This window comes from Nematolebias whitei, chromosome 2, assembly GCF_014905685.2.
Source record: "Nematolebias whitei isolate Nwh7 chromosome 2, NemWhi1, whole genome shotgun sequence".
Taxonomy (NCBI): domain Eukaryota; kingdom Metazoa; phylum Chordata; class Actinopteri; order Cyprinodontiformes; family Rivulidae; genus Nematolebias; species Nematolebias whitei.
In genome coordinates this window covers 12,560,358-12,587,403 of record NC_056499.1, presented here as the reverse complement: position 1 = coordinate 12,587,403, position 27,046 = coordinate 12,560,358, and the positions used below count along the sequence as shown (strand labels likewise).

Below are 27,046 nucleotides of genomic sequence, written 5' to 3'. Positions count from 1 at the left end.
CAACTGTTTTATGTCAACTCAAGATGGCGGTCGCTGCTAATCAACCGCAACAAACCGCAGCTGTGAGAACTTCTTCAGCCGCAGTTGTTCCTGTCCATGGTTTTCCTCTCTTTGTACGAGGATCATGTTTCTGTGCGACGTTAGTGTTTAAGTTCGAGGTTCACTCGTGCTTCCTTGTGATATTGTTCACATTTCATGCTTCGTGGCGGTTCCGTACGAAGCTTACTTGCGTTTCCAGCCGTGACGACCTGCTCCAGAATCTTGTGTTTGAGCGCTCCCAGTATGGCCTCTACGATCACGTTATAGTCTGCTCCGGGGGTGAGTCCGATCAGGGTGGCGGTGGTGGCCGTGCCCGGCAGGCGGACCTGCAGAATGCAACGATTTGACATGAAATGAGTTCTGGGGTTCATTGGCTCGTTGACGTGTCTGAAAGCTTCGGCTCTTACCTGGAACATCTTCTCGTTGCCGTGTGTCAGAGGGTGGCAGGACAACTCGTAGGCGTTGCTCTGAGTGTAAGGCTTCCAGGAGACGCTGGTTTGAGTCTGGGCCTCCAGAGGAACTCCTGTCTTGTTAAAAACGGATCCAACGGGCACCCGAAGCTTCAGAATGGGGAGTCTGCGGCCTTCTGCATCAGGGAGGGGGACAAAGACCAGGGGCTCACGGACTTGGTCATAAGGAGTCTGCGCGTTGCCTCCGTTGTTGTACTCCGTGTACTCCACATGCTGGCCATGGCCGCCGTCCCCGTCCTGGTTAGAGCCCGCTATGTGGACTCTGTTGTCCAAGTCCGTTTCAGGCACGTCCAGCTTGTCCCCTCCGGGGCGGTGGGGCTGGGGCAGAGGCAGGGGAAGCAAGGAGTCTGGCTCTGGGCGGGAGAGACGGTTAGGGAAGCAAGCAGGTTAGACGAGGCGCATGTCAGCCGATGGAGGCAACAGTTAAAGTGTCGTCAGATGTTCCAACAAACGCTGAATATTTTGAATGACGTCCATTCAAAATGAAAAGGGAGGGTTTAGCAGCCGAACGCTGGTGGACTGAAGCCCCCCAACAGCAAAATAATGCATCCGAGCAAACAAAAGCTTTCATTTCACACATTTACAACTGATCCAGCAGTTTTCTTTAGTCCTTTGAATACTTACGGGTCCTGACGCGGCCCACCAGAGGCGTGCTCCTCTGCGTGTTTTGGATGGCGATGATTTTGACGACGTACTCTGTGGCTGGTCTCAGACCTGCGTGTGAGCACAGAGCGCGTCTCTTCAATTCAACTGCGTAAAGACTTTGTTTTTTTCTGTTAAAGTCCAGTAACGTCTACAAAAAGGGCTGCGCTTCTAACCTTTTACCTAAACATCCATTATAGAAAAGTTGTGCAGATTAAACATATTTACCGTTTAAAAGAAATGTTAAATTTACCACCAAGTCTGCGTCCAGATCAGACTTCACATGAAGGTTCCACCGTTTCAGGAACTTTCAAGGACGGAAAAGCGGCACCACTTTACCGTAAATGTGAGAAAATTAAAATATGTACGTTCTGTTGATATTTAGCAACGTGGGTTCATGGTACAATCCCCTCAGGTGTGTGTGTTCTTAACGTAAACAAGAGACAAACAACAACAACAAATAAAGCAGGAAATAAACAATTTAAAGCCAACATGTCTCCACACTTTGTCCAGAACCGTTAGTCCCGTTTAATCTCTCAAACTGGTCTGGGGACGTGTCAGTCCAGATCTGTAACTCCAGACACGACGGATTTCTTTCACTCATGGAAAAACGTTCGTACCCGTTATGGTGGCGTAGTTTTGTCCGGCGTGGGGTCGGGGGGTCAGCTCCTGGGGGTCTCTTCCAGACTCCTCGTAGGTGATGTAATATCCTGTGATGTGTGTGGCAGGGGGCTGCCAGGTGAAGGAGATGGAGGTGGGCGTCAGAGAGGTGAACTGGAGGTTGGTGGGAGCCTGGACCACAGGTCTCGCTAGAAAGAATATATAGATCGATAGCTTTATTGGTCCCAGTAGGGAAATTGGTTTGCAGCATTGTCAGCAGTAAATCTACAAACGTGACATTAACATCTGTTATTACAGTAAAGAAGTTTGAGCTCAGTAATTCATGATACCTTTTATAATTTAATTGCTTGTGGTATGAAATAAAGTTTTGTCCTGAATGAAGCGACTCAAATGAGGATCTCATGGGATGTGTGTTTTCTATCATCTTGTTTGCCTTCCTCATAACTCTGTCCATGTATATTTTTTCATACTTGGCAGAGTGGTCCCTAACAGTTTGCTGGCTGTGGTTACTGTACTTCAAGGATATCGTCTTGAATCGCTCGTTACGTGATTGGTTCAATCCAGAGACAGGAAGTGGGTGTTCCAAGACTCCGTGCGCTACGACGGACGGAGAACCAGACTGCCCTTTAACGTTATGACCATTCATGTTCCTTCACGTTGTTTAACTGCTTAAAAAGACTCATTTTTAATATTTCTTTACACAATAAACTAGTGAGTCTTTTAGAGTTACCTCAGCCTGAAATAAAATCAAATTTAAATCATTTATTTTTATTTGACCTCTTTAGGGGTCTTTTGTTTTAAAAAAAAAACTCCACATTTCTGTTGATTTTTTTTTAATTGCCAAACATTTATTTTATATTTATACATCCAAAATACGTGTGCCGTTTTTTTTTTTATAACTTTTTTTTTTTTTGTTTAATTCCTGTCCAGACTTTTGTAAAGACCCTCCAAAAGACCGGACCCTTCAGATCCAGTATTTGAAACTGAGGCTTCGTTCTCAGTCAAACTTGCTGTCGTCTCCTGCTCACCAGACAGGGAGGTTTTTTTCCAAGTTTTTTTTATTATTATTTAACTATTATTATTATTAAATTGTGTAAAACTTTTCCCGTGGTAGAAACGTTAGTTTCTAAACTGCTTTTCAACAACAGTCAGCCGCCGTCATCGTGGAACGTCTGATTCTGCAGCCTGCATGCATGCGAAGCAGCTTTTCAGTACGAAATATTTACTGGTGCACGTTACACGTGAGTTTTTGCTCGGAGAAGACGGGAGGTGGGACTCGACTCTGGACGGGACAGACGTACCTGTTCTGGGGTGAGCTGAACTCCGTCTTGTTAGATTTTTACTGACGCTCTCATCTAAGAGCAGAGCGACATCTAGACGTCTAATGTCAAGTGTAGGGATACAGGTACAAAAAAAACCTTACTGAGTTAAAAGATGTTTGGTTGATATTCTCCCCTCAGGAACACGAGAGTGTAGTAAAGTTACCGTGAGGTTATGAGAGCAATTTAAATAAAATTCGGACAACATTTTAAAAGTAGAAGGACACAACAAAACTAAACGTGGCTGATTTTTCCCTAAAAGACAAGACAAGGGTTGACGACAGCTAAAGGCTCGTTCTGTACCTGTGTCGACCCTGAGAGTAAACGGAGCGCTCTTGGTGTTTCCGCTCAGCGTGTACAGGCTGACGGAGTAGGTGGTGCCCGGCTGCAGGCCTGGAAAACAAACCGTGAAGCAACTAACTCCAGAAAAGAGAACTTCAAACGATTTTCACCTTTTGTTTAGCAGAAAAGGGACGTCTACCTGTGAAAGTGTAGGTCGTCTTATCTCCTGGGATGGTCTTGCTGACGGGGGACCGCGAGCCGCTCATGGGCGTGGCTTCGATCAGGTAACCGGTGATGGGTTCTAATTTGGATCTCCAGGTGAGAGTGAAGGCGGTGTCCTTCACGTCAGAGATGCGAACGCGCCGTGGAGGACTCACATCTACGTTGAGCACAAAATGTATCGACTCTCAGCTACTACCACACCGAGGCGCAGCTCTGTCAGGAAAACGGACCGAGTCGTAGCCACAGGTTACCTTCCAGTGTGGTCGCCTCTCCTTCCAGAGGTCTGCTGGTGACGGAGTTCTTCAGGGCGTACACCTGGATCTCATATGTTGTTGCCACCTACGGTCCGCAGAAACACACAGAATTATTTACAGATTATTAATTTAATCTTGTAAATATTCACAGAAGAAGAGGAACGGTGTTTACCATGAGCCCCGGTACGACGACACGGGTGGTGCCCGGAGCAATGTTCATCTCTCTGTGGGGGCTGTTGATGTTTTTGGGCGTAACGACCACTCGGTATCCTGTCAGGCGTGCGCTCGGCGCTCGCCACGAGACCGTGAAGACAGACGGGCCAACTTCTGAGACCACCATGTTGGTGGGGGCAGGGATGACTGGAACGGAAGGACCGATGTCAAAACAAAACTACAGAACGTGTCAAAACTAGCAAAACAATAGTTAAAAGTTAAAAGCTGCAAAAAAGTGGCTAAAATCTCCACTAAGCAACATTAGAGGTAAATGCTAAAAGTATCAAGACCATAGCTAAAATCTAAACTTAGAAAATTATAGCTGAAAGCTCCAATTAGCTGAATCGAAACTAAAAACTAAATGTTTCAAGACTGTAGCTAAAAGCTAAATGTAGCAAGACTGTAGATACCAGTAATAGTCAAAATAGTAAAACTATAATTAGAAGTTAAACTTATCAAGATTAGCTAAAGGTTTACATTAGCAAAATAGCAAAACTGCAGTTTAAATGTGTCAAGACCATTGGCTGAAGCTTTTTTTGATGTAATAACACCGATTAAAGATAAAATGAGCAAAACAGTCGTTCAAAACTAAATGTAGCAAAACAACATCTAAAGCTAAAAATATTGTTAAGAAAAAGGCTAATAAGAAAATCTACAGCTGAAAGCTAAATGTAGTGAGACACAAGCTAAAAGTTAAAACTAATAAACGTGTGGCTAAAAGGTAGCAACGCAGTAGCTTAAAAGCTAAACTGAGCAAAAATAGCTACAGGCTAAAAGAAGCATAAAAGGAGCAAAACAAAAATAACTTTCTGAGGCAGGTTTCAAACAGAACAATATTTTTGAAGGAACTGAATAAATTTAAATGTTTTTCTATGGTGAAAATATTTCAAGTTAAATAATTAAAAAAGTATAAAAAAAGGTCAAATACTCAAAGTCCCAACACTGATGCTTATCAAGCCGAACATTTTGATCTTCGAACAGTAAAAATATTTCAAAGTGTGAGGAAATATTTAAACTGCAACAAAAACCTACGTAAGAAACTAAAAACAGGAAGCGGGTGTGAACGCTGCCTCAGCGCTCACACGACAATCGGACGTTAATATGTGATGCTGTTTTCTGTGCGGCTGTACCGGTGGCCTGGGTCCCCACTAATGGCGAGCTGGCCGTTTGGCCGTTAAAGGCGTAGACTTTCACGGTGTACTCGGTCCCGGGCCGGAGGTTTTTCAGCACCGCGCTGTCCTGGTCACGTCGGGGCGCTGGACGCAGTTCTCGCTCGCCCTCCTCTGGGCTGGAGTAAAGGATGCGGTATGATGTCACCGTCCCATCTGGACTGTCCCACGTGATGCGCATGGAGGTGGCGTCGATGTCGGTGAAGCTCAGATCCTTCGGATGGTCCATCGCTGCAGAAACAGAAGAAAGATAAACATGTCGGACACTCCTGGCATCAGCTACAAGTCTTTCACAGTGTTTTTTCAATCGTCTTTGACCAAACTAACCAGTGACTGCGTTCTCCACCACAGGAGACGACGGTTGTCCACTGCTGCCCAGAGCATAAACGCTCACAACGTACTCCACGGTGGGCATCAGACCAGTGAACGTCATCTCAGTCCGATCTGCAACAGTCAAGCACGACAAAGACCAATGAGAAGATGTTTTTAATTAAAAAAAATAATTAAAATGTCAGATTCAAAGTCCAGCCTGTCTTACCGGGGGCCACCACCTCCGAGTACGAAGGTCCCAGACCATTTTTGGGGACACTCGTGACCCTGTAGCCTTTGATCGGTCCCTGAGCCGGAGACCAGCGCACCGTGATGGCGTTATCACTCACGTCGGTGACTTTCATGTCAGTCGGGGCCTCGGTGTCTAAAAATGCATAAATAACAACGTTTAGATCCGTGGACTTCAATATACATTCAAGGAAGTGCACCTCAAGCAAAAGTCCAACACATACACATTATTTACACACAGAAATAAACTATAATGCAGTGCCTCTTAGATTTAATTACCATAAATGTAATAAAAAGTTGTGCAAAAAAAAAAAAAAACTAAATTCTCTGAAATGTTATCAACCGATCTGAACCCACTCCCAAAATGACTGAAGATGCAATAATAAGGTGCGCAGGTAAAGAGACCATTTTCAAACAAATGTACCAAACAATCAGGATCCGTGTAATAAAGACCTCAACCTAAAATCACTGTGAATAAGTGAAAGTAAAAACATTATGTCCTTTTTAAATTTACCAACCAATCTGGGTCTACATGGCAATTTACTGGGATCCATATCTGGACCGTGGTCCTCCATGTAGGGACGCCTACTGTAAGTTACGCTAAATGCATGAAGACGTATGTAGGAAAAATAATCTATAAATTTATCAAACAATTAAGACTTCTTGTTTGTTTTTGACGTACCAGTTCTGTGTGTTATGTAGACGGGTCTGTCGGAGGCCGGACTGTCTCCTCGGGCTGTGATGGCGTAGACCGTGATGGTGTAGTCAGTACCAGGCTGCAGCCCGGTGATGGTGGCCGAGGTCTGGGTACCTGGGATTAAAATCTCCTGAGATTCTCCACCTAAAACACAAATAAATATCTGTGAATCAATCCATTTTACAGATCCAGACTCATGTTAGTTCTGCTGTTTAATACACCGTATTATTTTATATTTTTAGTGTTTAGCGTATTAGATCCTTGTTTCTTTTTTATACTTTATATTTTTGCTATGTTTGGGCGTAACTGGGACCTTGAGTACACAATTTCGTTCCAGCTGTGTGATGTGAATGACGATAAAGAACACACCTGATCCTCTGTAGGTGATCCTGTAGTTCCTGACGTCAACAGAGGGGGCGTCCCAGCGGATGTTGATGGTGGTGGGGGTGGATGATGTCACTTCCAGGTCAGTGGGAGCATCAGAGACTGCACACGAAGGAATTAAAGAAGTTTTTATTACAAAAGTTTAAATAACAAATTGATGTTTACTGTGAAAACTGCTAACTTTAGTTAAAGAAGCTGAAACTGAGTTGTTAATAGTAAAAGCACAGCGCTAGCTAAAATGAGCAAAAGGCTATCTAAAAACTATCAACTCCAGCTAAAGCCAAAGGCTTAAAGTATCACAAAGTTAACTAGAAGCCAAATGTAGCAAAAGGTTGACTAAAAGTACCAAAAGCCTAGCTATGAACACAAACTTAGCTTTAAGTATTTAAAAGATAGTTAAAAGTAAAAAAAAAAGGATAACTAAGAGTAGCTAAGCCTAACTGATGGTACAGCATTAAAGGTTCAAAGTAATACAGCAAAAATCTATCTAAATGTTCAGCTAATCTGCTAACAGCTAAAACAGAACTTTTTTTATTTTTTTTAATAAAATTAGCATTTTCATTTGATGAATTAGCTTCTGCTGAATTAGATTTCACCAACTTTTAAGTCTAACAAAATTCACAATTCTTGTGTGGTGTGGGCGTGTCTCGGCATCCCGCTTACTATGTGTGCACGTGACGAGACGCGATTGATCAACGCAGCTTCAACTGGAAAGAGACGGAAGACGTGTGACGCAGACTGGGCGACAGTCGTCTTAGCGATTAGCGATTTAGCTTTCACTTCAGCTAATTTTTTTAACCTGTTTCGCGTAAGCTTCAACTATTTTTTTTTAGTTAGTGGAATATGGATTAGCAATGCTAACTTTTTGGTTAGCCGTGCTCACCACCGACTAAAAAAAGAAAAAGGCTAAAGTAGCAAAAGATTAGACAAAAGCCAAAGTTATCACAAGAAGATATAGACGCTAAAAGTAACTGTACTATAGTCAATTTCAAAAAGGACAAAGTTTTTGAAGGAATTGGACACCTCGTACTTCTATAAGGAAAACATTTGTGAATATAAACTAAATACCGTATTTTTCGCCCTATAAGTCACAGGTTTTTTTTTTTGCATAATTCGCATGCCCTGCGACTTATATGCCAAAGCAACTTATTTATGTTTTCCCCATATTTATAAAACAATTTTTGGCTGAGATATGACCTCCTTCTTCTTTCGGCTGCTCCCTATTTTAGGGGTTGCCACAGTGAACCAAGTCGCACGAAGACTTGGCAGTTATTTTTTTTACACCGGATGTCCTTCCTGACGCAACCACAGACCACCGAGCTACCACAGCCCTCTGTGTGGAGCAGAGAGCTGCCATCTAGGACACCCGAGGAGCAGATGGTGGGGGTTAAGGGCCTTGCTCAGGGGCCCAGAGTGGGACGAATGAGGGTGGGTGCAGGTGTGGGTGCTTCACCTACCCCACCCACATTTTTGATGTTGTCAGTACCGGGGCTTGAACCGGCGATCTTCCGATCACAGGCCCACCTTCTCTAATCTCTGCGCCACCATTTGGCTGAGATATGACCATTTTCATTCATTCTGACTGAAAACATTGAACACTACCATTTTCAGCCACTAGATGGCACTAGAGTGGTATGGTGTGCTGTTGTGTCATGTAATAGGTAAAAGTGGCTATTAATGACACAATCAGCTTGTTATAACCTGCCAGCTTCGTCCAGTTTGCTTAGAGCAACCGTCAAAACAGCTTCATTTCACTGCGCCGCCCCGGCGAAATGCAACTAATTTGACCATTGAAGTGCATTTATTAAGTAAAAGTTCAACTGAGACACACCTTTGCTATAATTTCGAGCAAACAAATAATTGCTTTTAGATGGTTATCTTGTTAAATTTTGAAGAAATGTGCAGCGAGTCCTCTTGTGCACGCGCCTACCTACGTCTTCCACTTATCGGCTTTTGAAAATGCAGATGATTTGACCGTCATAGTGCATTTATTAAGGAGAAGTTAGACTGAGACACAGCTTTACAATAATTTCAAGCAAACAAATAGTTGTTTTTAAGTGTTAATCTTGTTAAAGTTCTCCCGTGCACGCTCCCGCAGCCGCCATTTGACAGTCAATCGATTTTTGGACACCGCCAACCCACATTTCCGTGTTGTCAGCGGTGACGCGTAACAAAGCGACGCGTCGCCGGTGACACATAATAGATGCAGCGTATATGGCGAAGCGACGTATATGGCGAAGCGACGTATACGGCGAAGCGACGTATACGGCGAAGCGACGTATTTATGGATTTTTCCACTTTATTAGACATATTTGGACTGATGCAACTTATAAGGTGGTACGACGTGTACGGTGGAAAATACAGTATATAAAAATGTGTAAAAGTTGCAAAAACCAAAGGTCGCAGCAACCACGTCCTTCCTGAATGAGCCAAACGTTTTGATAAAATGGCTAAAAGAACAAAGTAAGCAGAGCTCTTAAAAGCATAGGGAACACTAAAAAAAACTGTTGACTAAGCGTTCAAACATTGAGCATAAACATAATGAAGGATTAAAGTGTCAGAAGTGGAAACTCACTGGTGGCTTGGGTTCCAGTCAGTGGCTGACTCTCCTGACTGTTGCTGATGGCGAACACGTAAACCATGTACTCGGTCTCCGGTGTCAGCCCGGTAAAAGTGAAGTGGTTCCTGTTGGGGGGAAGCCGTTCCTCCTTGGCTCGCCCGCCGCTCGTCTTCTGAAAGCGGATCTTGTAGCTGCTGATGGTGGCTTTGGGAGGCAGCCAGTGGACGGTGAAGGAGTTGGTCTGGATGTCGACGAAGTTCAGTTCGGTCGGGGAGTCCAGAACTGGAAGAGAGGGTTTTGGAAAGTTCTGAGTTAGCTGGAAACATATTTAGGAAATCATGAAAATCTTAATATTAAAATGAATCTTAAAAAACTGCCTTTAAAATGGAATTGGTCCAATTATGGGTGATCATGTAATTGCCTTTGTTTATTTGTCAGTCAGCAAAATGGCTCATGAGCCAGTGCATGGACTTTAATAAGACTCTCAGAAATTATGTATTAGATTTCTAAAAAAGTTAAAAATCTGGTCCTCTGGACATTCAAATAAAAAACAAAACAAAGCAAATCAACAAAAAAAATGTAGAAACGTTTTGTTGATTTGCTTTGTTTTGTTTTTTTATTTGAATGTCCAGAGGACCAGATTTAACTTTTTTAGATTTTTCTACCTGGATTATTGAGCATGCATCAGGATATGTATTAGATTAATGAATCCAGTCAAGTCAGTACAATTCAAGATGGCCGCCACAGCCAACTGCCATTAGAAAGCCCCAAAATGGCTACAGTTGACAGTTTTAATATATGAATGTTTCTGTTCAGCGCCCTGAGATGACTTCTGCTGCGACTTGGAGCTTTATAAATAAACTGAACTGAATTTTACAACAAGCTAAAATTTGTAGTGGTAGTAGCTGAGCGTAAACTCCAACATACATCACACTTGTCATTTTCATGACATTTTATTAGATTTTAAAAGTAAATAATAAACAAAAGCAGGTTTTGCTCCACCTTCAGACCCTCATGGAGACTCCTGCTGGGGCAGACGCTTCTGACTCACCTGTGCTCTGAGTTCCTGTGGCCGGTTCACTTTCCTGGTCGCCGTAAACCGTCACCACACTGATCCGGTACTTCGTGTTGGGCTGCAGGTCTTTATGAAGAAAAAATAATAATAATCAGATGCATGTCAGATCAACACGCAAGGAATGCTGGGTAAAAATACAGAACAGTGATCTCTGAACATCATCATACTCTGCAACAGGAAGGTGTTGGTGGCTCCGCCCACATTAACTTCTCTGACATCATCATCCGTGGCGACGGGGTGATAACGGATGACGAATCGGGAAATTTGACTTGGCGTGGCGATGTTGGGGATCGTCCACGTCACCCTGATGTGGTCGGGTCCAACGCCTCCAAACTGCAGGTTGGTTGGAGCGGGCATGGCTGGAGGAAGCAGAGATTTGAAGATAAAAACCAAGCCAAGGTAACATTTATTATTTTCAGTTTTCAACAGAAACGTCTTAGATCGGTCTGCACTCGTTGGAGCATGAATTTAATTTAGAATATCGGGGGGAACAAACACCCACAGAAACATTTGTTTTTGTTAAGTACAGGCTCAAATAAATCCACATGTTCACCGATTTTTTTAATTTTTTTTTAAGTGGTGCTGAAGTTTCTAGAAGGTCTTTAAACTTGATGAGGTCCATTAACTTCCTGTTCTTCCAGTTCCTCAAATCATGTACAGGCGTAACCTAAGTGTTGTTATGGCAGTATGGCATCTTTGTGCACCACTACTCAGTTCGAACTCTTGAGTTCACATTAGTGTTTTCTTGTTTTACATTTTTCTGTGCGTTTTTGCAACTTAACTACTTTTGAATACTTTGTGCTGTTTAGCTATTAATACAAAACATTCAGCTCATTCAGGTGATGGGTGCTAAGACTCTGTCATTTTTATACTTTTCCAAATGCTTTACTTTATAAACATCTTTTTCCCTATTGAAAAACATACAGTAAAGCATTTTGCTAGTTTTCTTTCTTTTGGCATTTAGTGAGATTTGCATTTTTTAGCAATTAGGCACAAATTTATTAGCATTTAGTTAGTACAGCACTTTGTTTGGCTTTGTTGTTGTTTTAAGTGCTTTTTAAATAAAGTGGTGTGCTAGTTAGTTTTGCTTTTTTAGCGTCTAGCTAGTTTAGACTCTTATTGTTTAGCTAGAGTTTAGCTTCTTTCAGCGTTAAGTGAGTTTTGCTTTTTTTTTTTTTTAGCATTTAGCCAGAATTGTATTTATTTATTATTTAGCTTGTAATTAAGAGTTTCGATTTTTTTTTTTAACACTTAGCTAGTATTTTGTTTCTTTTAGCATTTAGCTCAAGTTGTGCTTATTTAGCCAAAGTTTAGCTTCTTTTAAAGTTTAGCTTCTTTTAGCTAGAGTGTTGCTTCATTTAGCATTAAGCTAGTTGAGCTACTTTTAATATTTAGCTAGTGTTTTCTTTCTTTTAGCATTTGGCTAGAGTTGTGCTTATTTTAACTTTAACATCTCAGTTTCTGCTTCTTAAGCAACTGTTAGCAGTCAGTCAGCACTCTAGCAGAAAATTATAAGAATTTCTCTGGTTCTAAACTACATTAAAGCACCAGAAAACAAACATATTTTACCATGCAAGATCATCTGTGACGACATAAGATGCCCTGCTTTAACACGTTAACTGACCCCGGTTCTTTCAGATGACAGAACCAGCCTGACGGAGTGAAAAATAAAATCACCAGCATGCGTTTGCTTTGAGTAAGTGGTCGGCTCGCTCTCCCCGTCCTCTGTCACTGAGCTGACACTGATGACATACTCCACGCCGGGCTCCAAACCATGAATCATGTAAAAACCATCAGCTGTATTCACCATGTCCTGAAACACGGGAAGGCTCTCGCCTACGGTGACTACGGTTATCCGGTAAGCAGTAAAGGCGGTAAAGTTCTGGGGGATCCAGCGCAGGCTGATGGTGGTGTGGGTAATGTCAGCAAAGTCAATGTGAGCTGGTGTGGGGATTTCTGGAAGGGTTAGACCAGGTGCAAAGTGCAAGCAAAATTAAATACTATATAAAAAAAATACCAATAAAGCATTCAGATAATCATCATAGCCATGCCAAACCCATAACTACAAACATTTCCAATTAAAGAGCAAATTGCAGGCAATTACATATTTTTTAGCCATTCTAAATAAACAATCTTAATAAATAAATAAATGTGATTTTCATGCATGTAGGTTAGACAGTGATCGTATTAGTCGACAATGATAGTGGATTAAATGTCAGCTAGCAAAATATTTCATAAAACATTTGACAGGTTTGAATGAAACTCCCAAAAAGCAATCATTAGATGACAAACTACAACGGATTACCTTTTTGGTTAAAAAGGTCAAGATGGCCACCACATCTTATCAACCGTAGCCAAACACCAAAATTATTACAACTCAGTTTTACAGATACTGAGATTTTATGTGTTAGTAGCTGAAACTGACCCCCAACATATAATTCAAGCACAAGATCTTTGCTCAAAATTTGCAATTAACTATTGGGAGTCAACCCTGTCTGTTAGCAAAACATCTCTTGACCAAGTGGATGGATCCTAAAGAAACCTTCAGATTCATGAATGTCCAAGTAAAACAACTTTCATTTAGCTTGTTAGATAACTAACAAAGCTTCACTGTAGAAATTATTTGGTGTGGCGATACTCTGGCAACAAAGGGCCAACTGATGCAACAGATGAAACTCGATCAAACTAACAGGAGACGAAACTATCTGAAGCTGGACTTAAGTCTAACTAGCTGGACTCTTTCTGAAGACCCATCTGTGAATAGAAGATGCCTTTCCCCGGTGGTTCTACCTGGCGTGACAACCGTGGACACCGGTGGACTTTCCACGTGACCCTTGGTGGTGAACACGCTGACGTTGTACTCCACACCCAGATTCAGGTTCTCCAGGGTGCACGAGGTCTTGTGCTCCGGGACAAATTCTTCTAGAAAATTTCCTCTGTGACCACTGGTTGGTGTGCTCGTCACTCTGTAGCCCGAGATTCCTGCAGGAACAAAGTGGGGAAAAAACATGAGGATCAATGTGAAGTCGAGAGGTTTTACCATTTCACGTGTAATAAAGAGGAAGTAAACATTTTCTGAAGACATTTTAAAGGTTGCCAATGCGCCAAATTCCAATACAACTTTATAATAATTTAAGATTAAATTTGTACAAGTTGATGTATCAACTGTACATAAGGGTTCCCCCAAATGGTAGACTGGACTGGACCCAAATTAAGTTTTGTCTGAACCAGGACTGGTTGTTACTGTTCAATAGCATAACATTGTTTTAAATCTTTTTTTTTTTTGACTTGTGCACGTTTCCCCACAACTGATATTTTATTTTAGGCAGCGTGACTTTTCCTAGATTTACGGCAATTCATTCTAGACGGCACAGCTTTTCTATAATTTACGATAATGTATTTTGGCAGCGCTGCTTTTCTACAATTTACAATATTTTGTTTTAGGCTCCACAGTTTTTCTACAGTTTATAGTAATATTTTTTAGGCAGCATAGCTTTTCCCAGGCTTACGGTAACTCATTGTACATGGTAAAGCCTTTCTGCAATTCACTATAATTTACCAAGGGCAGTATAGCTTTTCTACAATTTACAGTAATTTAATTTGGCAGCGCTGCTTTTTTACAATTTACAGTATTTTGTTTTAAGCTGTGCAGCTTTGCTACAGTTTATGGTAAATTTTTTTATGCATGTCATTCTACATGACAGCATTTCTTTGATTTACTGATTAACTACGACGGCACAGCTTCTCTAAAATGTACATTAATATATTTTTGCAGTGCTGTTTTTCTACTACTTACAGTATTTTAACTAGGGGGGCATAGGTTTTCTACAATTTACGGTAATACAACAGCAGTTTATTTTAGGCCACACCGTTTTTTTTTTGTTGTTTTTTTTTACAATGTACGGTAATTTTTTTTAGGCAGCACAGCTTTTCCCGGTCTTACGGTAATTAATTTTAGGTGCACAGCTTTTCTTCCTTTTTAAGCAATTCTGCGAATGGCTTGTGGTTTTTTTTTTTTTTTTGGTCAGCCAAGAGGTACAGACCTAAAAAACTTTATGGAGTGAAGAAAATAATCATGACAGTCACTGAAAGACAACTTAAATATTTATATTCTGAACCTTAGCTAAATAAATTTTTCTTAAAGCAAATCTCAGAATTTTAATTGACGATCACTGCCGTATAAAAAGTGTAAAGATAACCCAGATCAAAACCAATGTTAAAGTTGCTACTAGTGACTCATTAGGGTCACCATGGTAACCACACACCTGCATCATTAAGGCTCCAGTATACTCGCGCAGAAACTGTGCGCACTGTCCGCAGAGGGTTAAGACTTCATGCTCGAGTGTCCACACTGAGCAGCTGCAGAGCAGCTCCGCAGCCAAGGGGCGTTTACCTTCGGGACAAATTGAGGTCGCCGATTGGTCATTTGCTGACACGCCAACTGGATTGATTAACAGGTCGGGGAAAAAAAATGAGCTGGCAGCCCCAGCTGCAGCGGTGTTCTGTGTTTATACGTTGTTAATAAAAAGTTCTTAATTTATTTATTTTTTTTTTAAAACAGGGAGTGCTGGCCCTGCAGCCCACACATCAGCGCGGTCCACCAGGAAATCTCCAGACCCTCCTGCAGCCACTGGACCTGATTTTAATTTGCTCGTGACAAATTCCTTCATTTATCACCATTTCAGTCATGACATCAACGGAGGAGGAAGAGATCACCTTCCTTTTGGCAAAAAAAACACGAAAAGGCCAGATCAGGGATGAAGAAGGGGAATTTAATACATTGGTTCGCATACAAAACAGTCCGTCGCCGGGCAGTTTATTGTGCGACACCGAGTACGCGTACGTAAAAATCGAGCTTTGCGTGGACATGCCCTGCATGTGTCCGCTTCGACTCTAATCCGGTAAGCACGGACTGACATATGCGGGAGTATACTGGGGGCTTTACTCCCCAACAGCAACCACAAGACAGACAGAAACGTACTGAAAAGTAAGCCTCAAACAAACAGTTGTGCAAAATTATTCTCTAATTTGTAAATTTTTGAACCGTGAGCGACAGAAGACTGATTGATCGGACATGTGAATTTTGTTCTTACAGTTTTTAAAATACAATATGACATGTTAAGAACAAGCGTTACCTGATACTTTAAACTAAAATATAACAAGTCTGTGGAAGCTCGGTGTGCACTCTTTGCACTCCGAGATGATTTGGGAGAAAACCATAAATCCTAAAGCACTGAGAGACACACAGAGTGAAAGACAAAATTGCCTATGCTTTGATATATAAATTGTATGTATACTACAAAGGTTGTGGGAACAAGAAGTGTTTGCAAACTATTTGAAACGTTCACTTCAGTTTATTTATATAGCACCAAGCGGTGCTTAAATAAACCTGATCCTGCCGGAACAAAATCCGGGAACTCTCTTGTTTTGCCAGGGTGCGTTCCGGCAACTGTTTGCTCGGATCCGGCAACTCTCAGGCTTACTAATAATAATGTTATGAACAAAAATGACTGCCTTCGTTGCTCCCCTCTGCTGCTGAGACGATAAATAAATAACTCCGACACCTCCACTGCTGTTTTTATAACACTGGACGCATGTCACCCACAGCACACGTACGATAAAAAGTATAAACTCAAAGCAAGCAGTGATACCTGCCTCCTCGATTCCTCTTTCGCGTTGATAAAATTTTTTGTTTTATCGTTGAGTTTGTCAAAAGCACAATTTTGATGTTTTTTTTGTAAATACATAAGTAATGTTGAATAAATTTTAGGACTCGATTTGCTAATAAAATGTATTTAATGTCATTAAACAACTTGTCAGGTTCTTCTCTTGTGAGCATGTGACCCCCAGGACCCCCGTCTCAGCTGGCCCACCTATTGTTTGTGTTCAGGCATCGATCAGTTTACAAATTAAGCCCTGGCGCCAAGTCACAACAGAAGTCATCTCAGGGCACTGAACACAAACTCTCAGTAAAAGTGATCTGTCTAAGGAAGCCTCTTCACTTCGTCGCAGTCTCCCATCAGTTTTAGACAATTACATTTCGAGTGTGACATCATAACTCTAAGATGAACTTCCTGTGGTAAAATCATCAAACCTGGTTGTGTAGAAAAGCATCTCAAAGTGCCAGTTCAGCCAAGTTAGTTCATTTTCTGTGACCTGTTTAAACTCTGAGTGATGGTTCAGGTGTGAACTCTGTTGAAGTTTTGTCATTTGGTTCAGTTAAATGAATGGGGACAATTTTTGCAGTTTTCTGTGAATTTTGTCTGCGTCGTACAACGTACCACTACCAAAATCATAGCACACCATTTTTATCAAGTTTTGTTGTATTTTTTTAAGCTGCTGCAGGAGAAGCAAGATAAAAAAAATTGATAAGATTTAAAAAAAAAAGAGATTAAATCATGAGATGAGGAATGAGAGTGCCAAATACTAGGAAAGTATATTTGCTCTAGGAAAATAAAATATCGTTCAAAGGCCAAAGTCTAGACTTGGTGTGAGCCGACTGAGCAGCTGTGCGTGGGGGGCACAGTCAACATTTACCTTGTGTTTTGGAGGCCACCCAGTAGACGGTTAGGTCTCCTGTGTCCGGGCTGGACACCACTCTGAGGTCGGTAGGAGGAGACAAAGCTGCACAAAAAATAAAAAGATAATAACTCGTTCAATTTCATGTAGCCATAAGGTCATAAACAAACCTAGTGGGAAAGGCTTAAACAGTCCATCATCCTGATTACCAACAACAAACTGTTTTATACGAACTAATGTTGAGCACTGGCAGTTGTTTTTTCAGATTGAATGATGTATTTACATCCAGATGACCTGACTGACCATTACTGGATTTTGTACCTGAACGACTGAGCATGAACTTTGATATTTACGTACAGGTGACAACGTTGCGAGTGATGGGGTTTCCACGGTTGCGGTTGTTGAAAATTGGCTGAACGCTGTAGGTGTACTGAGTTCCAGGAATCAGACCAGTGATGTGGATCTGTCCAGAGTCGGAGGTCTCCTCTCTGGGAGACTCGCCCTCTTCACTCGGGAGCACAGAAAGCTGGAAAAAAGTAGACGTGAAACTTGAAGACGCAAACTTTAATCTACATACAGCTTGGGGAAATGTGTTTAGCTGCTGAGACAAGTACTGCCCCAAACATCAGAGTAAGAAATTGATATTAGCAGTTCATTACTAAAGCATAAACAAGCAGCAACTTTCTTACGCCTAGATGTTGCCACACACCCAAAAGGATGTTTGTATCTCACTTATTTTTCAAATGATCACGCTCACAACATGCACAGATAGACAGACTATCTGAGGATATTTCCAAATCCCACTCTGCTCCTTGACAGGGAACAATAAATGCAAGTTTATTTTGCATATTGCACATCATATCCACAGACTGTTTGAATCTGGTTATCTACCTTGTAGCTGAACCTGCGGACAGGTATCCAGGTGACAATGATGGAGGTGTCAGTGACCTCAGTGCTGAAAGGCGGGGCATTTCCTATCTGGGGAGCTGAAAATATGGAGGATAAACGTTACTGGTCATTAAAAACATGTTGGAGGAGTTCTCTCTGTGTTCGTGCTGACCGGTGGTGAAATACGTGGTGAAGCCCTCGCTCAGCACGTTGTCCTGCTCCGAGTGCAGGGTGGCAGTGTACCGAGTGTCGGGGTGCAAGTTCTTCAAGGGGTACCGGGTGGTTGCCCCAGGGATCCTCTTCTCCATGGGGCTGGAGCCCTCGATGCTCAGGAAAAGGCGAAAACCAGTAACGACGGCCCGAGGAGACTCCCAGAGGACCAACGCACTGTCGGGTCCAATGTCGGAGAAACGCACGTCTGTAGGAGCATCGGGCTCTGTAGGGGATAAAATGACCCGACACACGTAAGAAGAACATCTCAGGATGTTTTGTTGTGTCGTGAATGACGCCACTCACTGGTAGACTTCTCCCCGACCAGCGGCCGGCTCTCCACGTCGCCTCTCAAGGCGTAGATGTAGAAGCGGTAGAGCATGCCGGGCTGCAGGTGGGCGAGTTCGGCGTACGCATTGTGCGAGACAGGAACCTGCAGAGGACGGAGCTCGGTGCCATCCTGACCCATTGGGGTGAAGACCACCCTGTAACCGGTGACCTCGGTGGGTGGGCCGGTCCACGTGATGGTGATCTTGACATCTGAGACTTCATAGAACTGCAGGTCTGTTGGGGACGGGACCTCCTCTGTGGAAAGGTAAAAATGTAATCACTAAGAGTCAAACTTTTGGTCTTTTTGTGGATTAACCTCAGATCTTGTGTAGGGAGGTCTTTAAACAGTGGACAACAGTCCAAATTTGGACCCAGAATATTTCCCTTTTTTTAAATGAACACTTTTTTTTTACAGTTTGACCTTTGACCTACACTTGTCTAGCCTTTACTGAAAGGGTCCTTTAATGGCTGACTCAAATGAAGCCTTATTTGGACCCAAACTGGTTGGAAATTGTTTTTTTTTCTTTTTTTTAAAGCTTGTGCGTTTCCTTGCAGGCAGCACGGTGGCTCAGTGGGTAGAGCTGCTGCCTCCCAACGAGAAAGTTGCTGGCTCGAATCCCAGCCAGAGGCCTTTCTGTGTGGAGTTTGCATGTTCTCTCAGTGCATGCGTGGATTTTCTCCAGGTACTCTCGTTTCCTCCCACAGACCAAAAACATGCATGTTAGTCTGATTGGTAACTCTTAATTGTCTCTAGGTGTGTGAGAGAGAATGAATGGTTGTTCGTCTCGTTTGTCTCTATGTGTCCCTGTGATGGACTGGAGACCTGTCCAGGATGTCCCCCGCCCCTCACACAGTGACTGCTGAATATGGGCACTAGAGACCCCCGTGACCCAAAAAGGAAGAAGCAAGTCAAGATAATGGATGGATGGAGACTTGAAACAGTTCTTCTCATTCTGAACATTTCATTGACTTGGTGTTAACCTGCATATAACAAATAAACGATCTCCTCGCCCGGTCTCTAAGGCTGAGCCCAGCAACTAAGAAAGGAGCTCATTTCAGCCGCTTGGATCCAGAATCTGGTTCTTTCAGTCCTGATCCAAACCACATGACCACAGGTGAGGCTTGGAACGTAGATGGACCAGTGAATCCAGAGCTTTGAATTTAGACTCAACTCTTTCTTCACCATGGTTGATTGAAGCAACACCCTCGTTACTGAGGATGAGGTCCCAGTTGATCTAGCCCCCGCTTCATCCCACTATCACTCAGGAACAGGACACCCAGATACCCGAACTCTTCCACCAGAGGCAAAGACCCCCCGCCCCCCACAACCTGGAGGGTCCACTTGGTTCCAGTGATAACCATGACCTCTGTCTTAGAGGTCAATCAATCCAGTCAATCAATCAAAATCGTTCACAGAACTTCTGTCAAGCCCAACGTTAGGATAGTTTCTAAAGTAAAATAAAGGTTCTCTTTAATTAAAGCATATATTTTAGCGTTAGGGTTTATACACAGCATTTGTTGTTGGTACAAGTAAAGCCTATTTTAATGTGCGATAATAAATTTGACGTTTTTGTTATTTTTGCCCTAATGAAACTTTTTTGTTGTTATTTTGCTGGAGTCACTGCAGGAAGAAAATAAATATGACGGATTGTTAACAAGCAGTACGCTGATGAACCGGACCAACAGAGGGCATTTCCAGGTCCCCTCTTCGCTCCGGGTCTGGGGTTAATTTTTTTTTACAAACATCAAGAAGGAGAACGTGAAACTTCACTGTTCGTTTAAAACCACACACCTTGTTTTGGAGAGCCGGCCGTGTTGACCTGCACAGAGATGGGCTCGCTCTCCAGGTTCTCCTCCACAGCGTAGATGCTGACGTTGTAGAGGAGACCGGGGTGAAGGTCCACCAGGGTCACTGAAGTCTCGGAGTCGGGCAGGATGAGCTCGGTGCTGCTGCCTTCTTCTGACGGCACGTAAACCACGCGGTAACCTGCAGCCACAAACAGTTGGTTTGGAAACATCTAAAACTAAAAACAATGCACAAATACAGGAAGTCAGTTGTTACCAGTAATTGGAGCCTGAGGTTTGGTCCAGCTGATTCGGATGGAGGTCTCCTGGATGTCATCCACAGCATGCAGAGTAGGTGAATCAGGAGCTGGAAGAAGGAAGTAATGATGAGGAAAAGTTTGCTTTAGGATTTAATGTGACTAAAGGAGTGTTTTTCCACCTGTGGTCTGGGAGGTGGTCAGGATCAGGTTTGGTTGTCCCTCCTCGGGCAGCTCGTACACGCTGACGTTATATCTGCGTCCGGGCAGGAGATCACTGATGGTGACGGAGGTCGTGGTGCGAGGAACATCTGCAGAAACACCAAACAACAAAAGTTCTGTAGTGTTTTCACAGTGAACAAGAGCTCCACCGATGTCCTCCGTCGCCGAGGGATTTGAGTAGTGAGCGTTTGTAGTTCTGGAGACGAGTGTTTTTCTGGACTGGAAATGTACAGAGATTGAAACAAACCTAAATGTTTTTGGTGCAAGATATTCAAGTGGGTAGCAGTTACACTGTGGAGAAGAACAGAGGGAGTTTTTATTTATTTTTTGGGGCGAGTGGAGGGAGCCACTTTAACCATCACAGGCACAATGATGGAGCCAGAGGGTGGCCAATGGTGGCCTTGGCCCCCATAGATTAATCTTTGGCCACCCCACATTTAAGGAAACTATACTTTTAAGCAATACAAAAACTAGAAAGCAAAGTTTTCTCAAATGATCAGGGTGGCCGGTCTACGCACACATAAATACATATATGGTGGTAGCCATCTTGGATTTTGATGTGGCAACCCAATTTTTGACAAGGACCTTATCTATGCCTAAATACAGCTGCACACTGAAATGGAAGTCGTCACGTTCTTTCATTACTGAGAACGAGGCCCCTGATCCATTGGTCTGTCTTACCAAAAATCATAAACAAGACTTCCATCACCCCTAACCCAAAGGGAGCCTTTGATCAGATACGTCTAAGCCTGAGTAAAAGCATGGTTTAGGACTCTCATGGTTTAGGACTCTCATGGTTTAGGACTCTCATGGTTTAGGACTCTCACCCAGGACATTCTGCTTCGCCCCGTCCTCAATGAGCTCGTACTCCAGTCTGAAACCGGTGATGGTCGAAGAAGCTGAATTCCACGACACGACGAAGCTGTTTGAGGTGATTTCTGTCACCGACTCGAACATGTCCACGAGTGGTGGAGGTGCAGTTGTCTCGCCTTCCCACGTCTCCACTTTAAAACAAAAAAGCATTCGTCGTGTTTTTAATGATTGATTCTCAAAATCTGTGGCTTTAAAAGAAGAGTAACCTCCTTACAGGTGCCGTGGGCGGTGGTGAAGTCGAAGCGCGTGACCTCGCGGCGTCCGAAGCCCAGAATGCTGATGAGCTGACCCTCGTAGGTGACCCCGGGGCGCAGTCCACTGATGGTGTAGGAGTTGAGGTGGCCGGGCATGGTGACCTCCCTCCAAGGAGCGCGGCTGTTTTTCTACAAAACAGAAAAAGGAAGAGCAGAATTCTCACAAGTTTGTTTGAATTGAAGCAAATCTGCAAACGGTGACTCGGCTGGATCGTTTAGTAACGAAACGCTCCGTGACCGTTAGTAAATAAACTATTTAATGAGGTCGTTTTTCTTAAACGCAAGTACAAATTCTGAGAAAAGAAAAATATAAATATTAGGAGGAACCAAATTAATCCTCGTCTGGATCCAGATTGTTTGGTAAATTCCAATTAAACATTTTTGTTTTCATTTTATCTGTGGATGTTTTGTAATATTTGTGGTGAAAAAATTAAAGTGGCACAGCTTTTCTTCAAAAAGGCAGACTGCGGTCCAGTTCCAGACCCAAAAAAAGTCTTAACTGGACCCAGACTGGTTGGTACATTTTAAATAAAATAATAACAATAATAATAATAATAATACTTTACTTATATAGCACTTTTTTTAAATGTTACAAAAGTGCTTCACATTAATCAGTTAAAACAATATCAAAAAATGACACCAGAAACACAAAAAGTATAACAAATCTATTAAAATACACAACAATACAAGACAAAATGAAAATAAAAATGTGAAGAAATTCAGATATTAAAAGCTTTATTATACAAGTAAGTTTTAACTTATGATTTAAAAGAAGACAATGAAGAGCCCTGCCTTAATATTTAGAAGAAGAGCATTCCACAAATTAGGAGCCCTGACCATAAAAGCCCTTCTGTCACCAGTCGAGCTCTGGGAGTGGAAAGAACAGATTTAAGGATCTGAGATTGCAAGAAGGGATGTAGGGGGCAAGAAGCTCAGATAGATATGATGGTGCAAGACCATTCAGGGATTTAAAAACAAACAATAAAATCAATTCTAAAAACCACAGGGAGCCAATGCAATGAGGACAGAACAGGAGTGATGTGCTGATATTTATGGGATCTTGTGAGAACTCTAGCTGCAGTGTTTTGTACTAGTTGAAGACGATAAAGAGAACTTTGGGGCAGACCAGACAATAAAGAATTACAATAATCAAGATAGCAGGAGACAAAAAGGCATGAATAAGAGTTTCTGCATTGGTTAGACAGATAAATGCTCTGATTTTGGCAATATCCTAATTTGAGAAAGTGATTGAACTACTAAATTCCTTTTGGCCTTGGGTCCAAACCATCACCTCAGTTTTATCACTGTTGAGTGAAAGATAATTATCAGACATCAAGGTTTTGATATCTGTAAGACAGAGGATAAGTTTACTGAGTAGAGAGGTCTGATGGGTTAATAGCAAAATAAATCTGGGAATCGTCTGCATAAAATGAAAAGAGACGTTGAATTTATGAATAACCCGACCAAGTGGTAGCAAGTAAGTGGAAAATAATAGTGGCCCAAGAATAGAACCTTGGGGAACACCACAGGTGAGAGAAGATGAACTGGAGGAATTATTGCCAGAAATTACAGAAAAAGTTCTGTCATGAAGATAAGATTTGAACCACCTCAGAGCAAGGTCTCTAACACCTAACCAATAATTTAGTCGGCTCAGGAGAATATCATGATCAACTGTATCAAGCGAAGCAGAAAGATCCAGGAGCACTAAGACGGTACAACAGTCAGCATCTGAGTTCATCTTAATATCATTCAAAAGGTGATTTTTCTCTACCTGTTTACATTTTCTTACATTCATGGAAGGTTTACGGAACTTTCTTTAGCTCTTTTATTGAAGTGTTGACTTTTTTAAAGGCTTCAAAGGCTCAATAAGACTAACCTGTATAAATACAGGTTGAATGAATGAAAAAAGTGAAGGCGACGATCGAAGAGCAGAAAACGACTTCAAACAAGCAAATATTTACCTTAAACTCAGCTAGAGCAGCAGTGGGTTTGTGTTCGTGTACCTCCTAATCACTGTTTGCTCAAACTGAACAAAATCAGTAAAAACTTATGGCGTCGTTCAAAGCTTCCACCGTTTAAAGTCAAGTTTTAGGAAAAAGAAATTCACTCAAAGAGTTCATTCATGAAGGCCTGAGGACCAAGAGTGTGACTCACGAGTCTCCATTTGAGGATGTACTGCGAAACGTGGGTGGACGACGGAGGGTTCCACTGGATGGGGTGGGAGTCGGGCTGTTTCCCTGCCTCGGTGATGATCACCTGGACCGGTCTGGAGCCGCCTGAGGAGTTCAAGCATCAGGAACATCATAAAACCAAACATTGTGTTTGCAAAGAGACAAGACGGTGGTAAATACTGGGCAAGTGGGTGAGAGCTGGCAACTTTCTGATGGATCTAACAACCCAAGGCCAACATTTTGGGGCCAAATCAAACCATCAGATGGTGCAGAAGCAGCTCAACATCTTACAGTCTAAAAACACACCTCGGTGTTAGATTCATCACATTTAACTGGCCTCAGTTGCCTCTCAGTCCACTCAGCACACTCTGTCCTCTGTTTGGACTGATCAGGAGATAAACGTCACCGCTGCAACACGTCAAGGCATCGTTTGATCTACGACTCGGTCCAAAGAGACAAATTAGGCAACAGAGGCAGGAAGTGACCGGAGTCCGTTTCCCACAATCGTTTTGTTCATCACTTTATCCTTTTCCCCACAAAAGCCAACAAACTGAAAGTCCCGTACGCTCAGCGACACTCACGTTTGACGGATAGCTGAGCCTAAAAATAAATGAATAAATTAAAAGTCGGCTGCATTTAACAGAGAGGGGAGGAAAAAAAACTCCCAAACTAGAAACCAAAGAGAAGCTCATCACTTTAAAGAATTCAAAGTTCAGACCCCTCGACGTGAAGTTTGTGGGGTCTGAGAGTGGAGAGGTCAGTTACATAAAAACAGTTGAATGAGTTCATCAAATTACAGTAAATATTCAATTCAATTCAATTCAAAAATACTTTATTAATCCCAAAGGGAAATTACTTGTTGTTGTTGTAACTCGTTATCCTCATTTCATTAAGAGATGTTATAGATACTGATGGATGTAGACAGGAAGGATCTCTTGTAAAGGTCCATCCCACAGTGGATCCTAAGAAAATGGCTGCAGATGCCGTTCGATCCGTCCACCCAGTCTCGGCTGGCCTCTCAGTTCCCCCGGGCTGTAGGACCGCCCGAAAGCCGGGCAGAACTCCTCCCAAAGCGATGGCCACTCCTCCCAGCAGTCTGCTGAGCTCCTCCTCGCTGCGGACAGCCAACTGTAGGTGCCGAGGGACGATCCTGTTCTTCTGCTGTCATGAGCCGTGTTTCCTGCTAGTTCCAGGATCTCAGTGGTCAGGCACTCGAGCACAGCTGGCAGGTTGCTGAGAATGCATCCACAGAGTCTCCTTTTCAACTCATTTGAGATTTGTGGCTGTAGTTGAGATGTTATTTGTGCTTTTGAGATGTTAATCAGCTGCAGTTGGTTGTAGAAAACTGCCCTGTTGCCATGGTTACGCATCATAACAAATCTCCAAAACTAAAAAAGTTTCAGTAAACATCCTTCCAGGTGCACAGCATCCGATACCAGAGGAAACAATCATCCAAAAAAATGTGATTTACCTCCAGAAAAAGAGGAATTAAAGTTTCCAAAAGCAAAATCTCAGAATGAAAGTAACAGAGCTGCTCCAACATGCAGCCACCTTGAGCGGCGCAATTCTAGAATTGAGATATATACTATATTGAAATATAGTTTATAATGGTCTGAACGACTTCCAAACAGTCAGCACAGCAGTTTAAAGCTTTCAGTTTGTGTTTACTTGTTTACATTTCAACTAATTTACTCAACCCAGAACAACAGATTAGCTTAAAAGGAACTGTTTGTAGGATTCAGGGACATGTAGGACAAAGCGCAGTGACTTCTCAAACAATTGAAAACAACAAACAAGAGTACGGCGCACACCGCATTGTACGCCCACCAACTTTTATATGCACCACAGTCGCAGGGTGGAGGAGTTGGTCGAGCTGGTGTCTAGCTAACAAACAACGTTCACCAGGAAGTCCCAAAATTAACCTGTCTAAATAAAGGTTGACTGAATGGAGAAAAAAAAAACGTCTCAAAACGCTGCGGGGCTGTTCAGTTTTCTGGGGTGAGTTGCAGAGGCTCGCCGTCTGGTGGCTTGAGTTTTAAACATGTTTTAAAAAAGTGTTAGAAACTTTCTTTAAAATGATCACAGCTGTTGTGGACGTTTCAAAATAGGGACGCACGAGATTATCGGCATGGTATCGGCCGATATTAGCATTAAAGTTAAATATCGGCCATTCCATCAAAATAACTCTCCGATATAAAAGACGCTGTTTTTGTCTGACAACCCAGTGACAAGGATGCTTGCAGCGCCAGCGCAACATGATGACGTCACATGCGCTTACCTGATCTGATCATGGCGGAGAGGAAGAAGTCAAAATGTCGGCGGTGTGAAAGTTTTTTTTTCACTGAGGATGTCGGATTCCAAAGATTTCTGGACTACGTTGAGCCTCGCCACTTCGTCCCTAGTTGAGATATTTTTCTGACATAACCTTACTCGAGTTACAAGCCGTCATCTCCGACGTCATTGAGAAGCTAATAGCTGATAGCACTTGGGTGAGTTTTACCACAGACATTTGGACGTCAAGTGTTAGCCCGTTAGCATGATTAGTCTTACGGCACAATGGATAGACAAAAACTTTGAACTTAAAAAGTCTGTCCTTCATGCACAGGAGTGCAGAGGATCCCACACTGCAGCTAGGAACCTGGAACAAGCTCCACAAGTGAGACAGCATCACAGGTGACTCCTGCTAATAAATAACATTTAACACTTTACATTTAATATAAGGCTAGGCATATCATATGGCTGTTACTGAATATATGTCACCAGCTCTTACACAAATTTTGTAGCAAATAAGCCTAAATAAGAGGGCTATGTTCTGACAAAGGAACGTATATAAAAAATATCTGTAGCGGCCAAATAAGTTTTAACATATCGGCCAAAAATCCAATATCGTGCATCTCTAGTCTCAAACCCATCTCAGTTTAGTTTCTGTAAACTCTATAGACGTATTTTTGACACCTGCGTCGGAGCTGCAGCGCTGGACGTCCAGGCCTAGAAATGACGCAGATGATAAATAATTATAAAATCTACTAGTC

General features: G+C 42.5%; 1 protein-coding gene across 2 annotated transcripts in view; it reads right to left on the bottom strand.

Moving 5' to 3' along the window:
• The window catches only part of fn1b (fibronectin 1b), a 40,722-nt gene that overhangs the window by 2,948 nt on the left and 10,728 nt on the right, over window positions 1-27,046 (bottom strand). The window contains exons 13-41 of one of the 2 annotated variants that reach the window (XM_037690223.1): window positions 23,998-24,119; window positions 21,804-21,972; window positions 21,544-21,720; window positions 20,677-20,805; window positions 20,515-20,604; window positions 20,245-20,439; window positions 18,429-18,707; window positions 18,085-18,348; window positions 17,916-18,010; window positions 17,382-17,550; window positions 17,043-17,129; window positions 13,296-13,487; window positions 12,183-12,461; window positions 10,673-10,864; window positions 10,482-10,571; window positions 9,446-9,712; window positions 6,856-6,972; window positions 6,472-6,630; window positions 5,770-5,925; window positions 5,559-5,675; window positions 5,193-5,462; window positions 4,022-4,209; window positions 3,847-3,934; window positions 3,573-3,752; window positions 3,395-3,484; window positions 1,772-1,960; window positions 1,134-1,223; window positions 447-862; window positions 227-365 (exon numbers count right to left, since the gene is read on the bottom strand). In XM_037690223.1, coding sequence (XP_037546151.1) covers window positions 227-365; window positions 447-862; window positions 1,134-1,223; window positions 1,772-1,960; window positions 3,395-3,484; window positions 3,573-3,752; window positions 3,847-3,934; window positions 4,022-4,209; window positions 5,193-5,462; window positions 5,559-5,675; window positions 5,770-5,925; window positions 6,472-6,630; window positions 6,856-6,972; window positions 9,446-9,712; window positions 10,482-10,571; window positions 10,673-10,864; window positions 12,183-12,461; window positions 13,296-13,487; window positions 17,043-17,129; window positions 17,382-17,550; window positions 17,916-18,010; window positions 18,085-18,348; window positions 18,429-18,707; window positions 20,245-20,439; window positions 20,515-20,604; window positions 20,677-20,805; window positions 21,544-21,720; window positions 21,804-21,972; window positions 23,998-24,119 — 4,995 coding nt within the window. The remainder of the gene's footprint in view (window positions 1-226; window positions 366-446; window positions 863-1,133; window positions 1,224-1,771; window positions 1,961-3,394; window positions 3,485-3,572; window positions 3,753-3,846; window positions 3,935-4,021; window positions 4,210-5,192; window positions 5,463-5,558; window positions 5,676-5,769; window positions 5,926-6,471; window positions 6,631-6,855; window positions 6,973-9,445; window positions 9,713-10,481; window positions 10,572-10,672; window positions 10,865-12,182; window positions 12,462-13,295; window positions 13,488-17,042; window positions 17,130-17,381; window positions 17,551-17,915; window positions 18,011-18,084; window positions 18,349-18,428; window positions 18,708-20,244; window positions 20,440-20,514; window positions 20,605-20,676; window positions 20,806-21,543; window positions 21,721-21,803; window positions 21,973-23,997; window positions 24,120-27,046) is intronic. The other variant, XM_037690216.1, reaches the window with a different exon arrangement.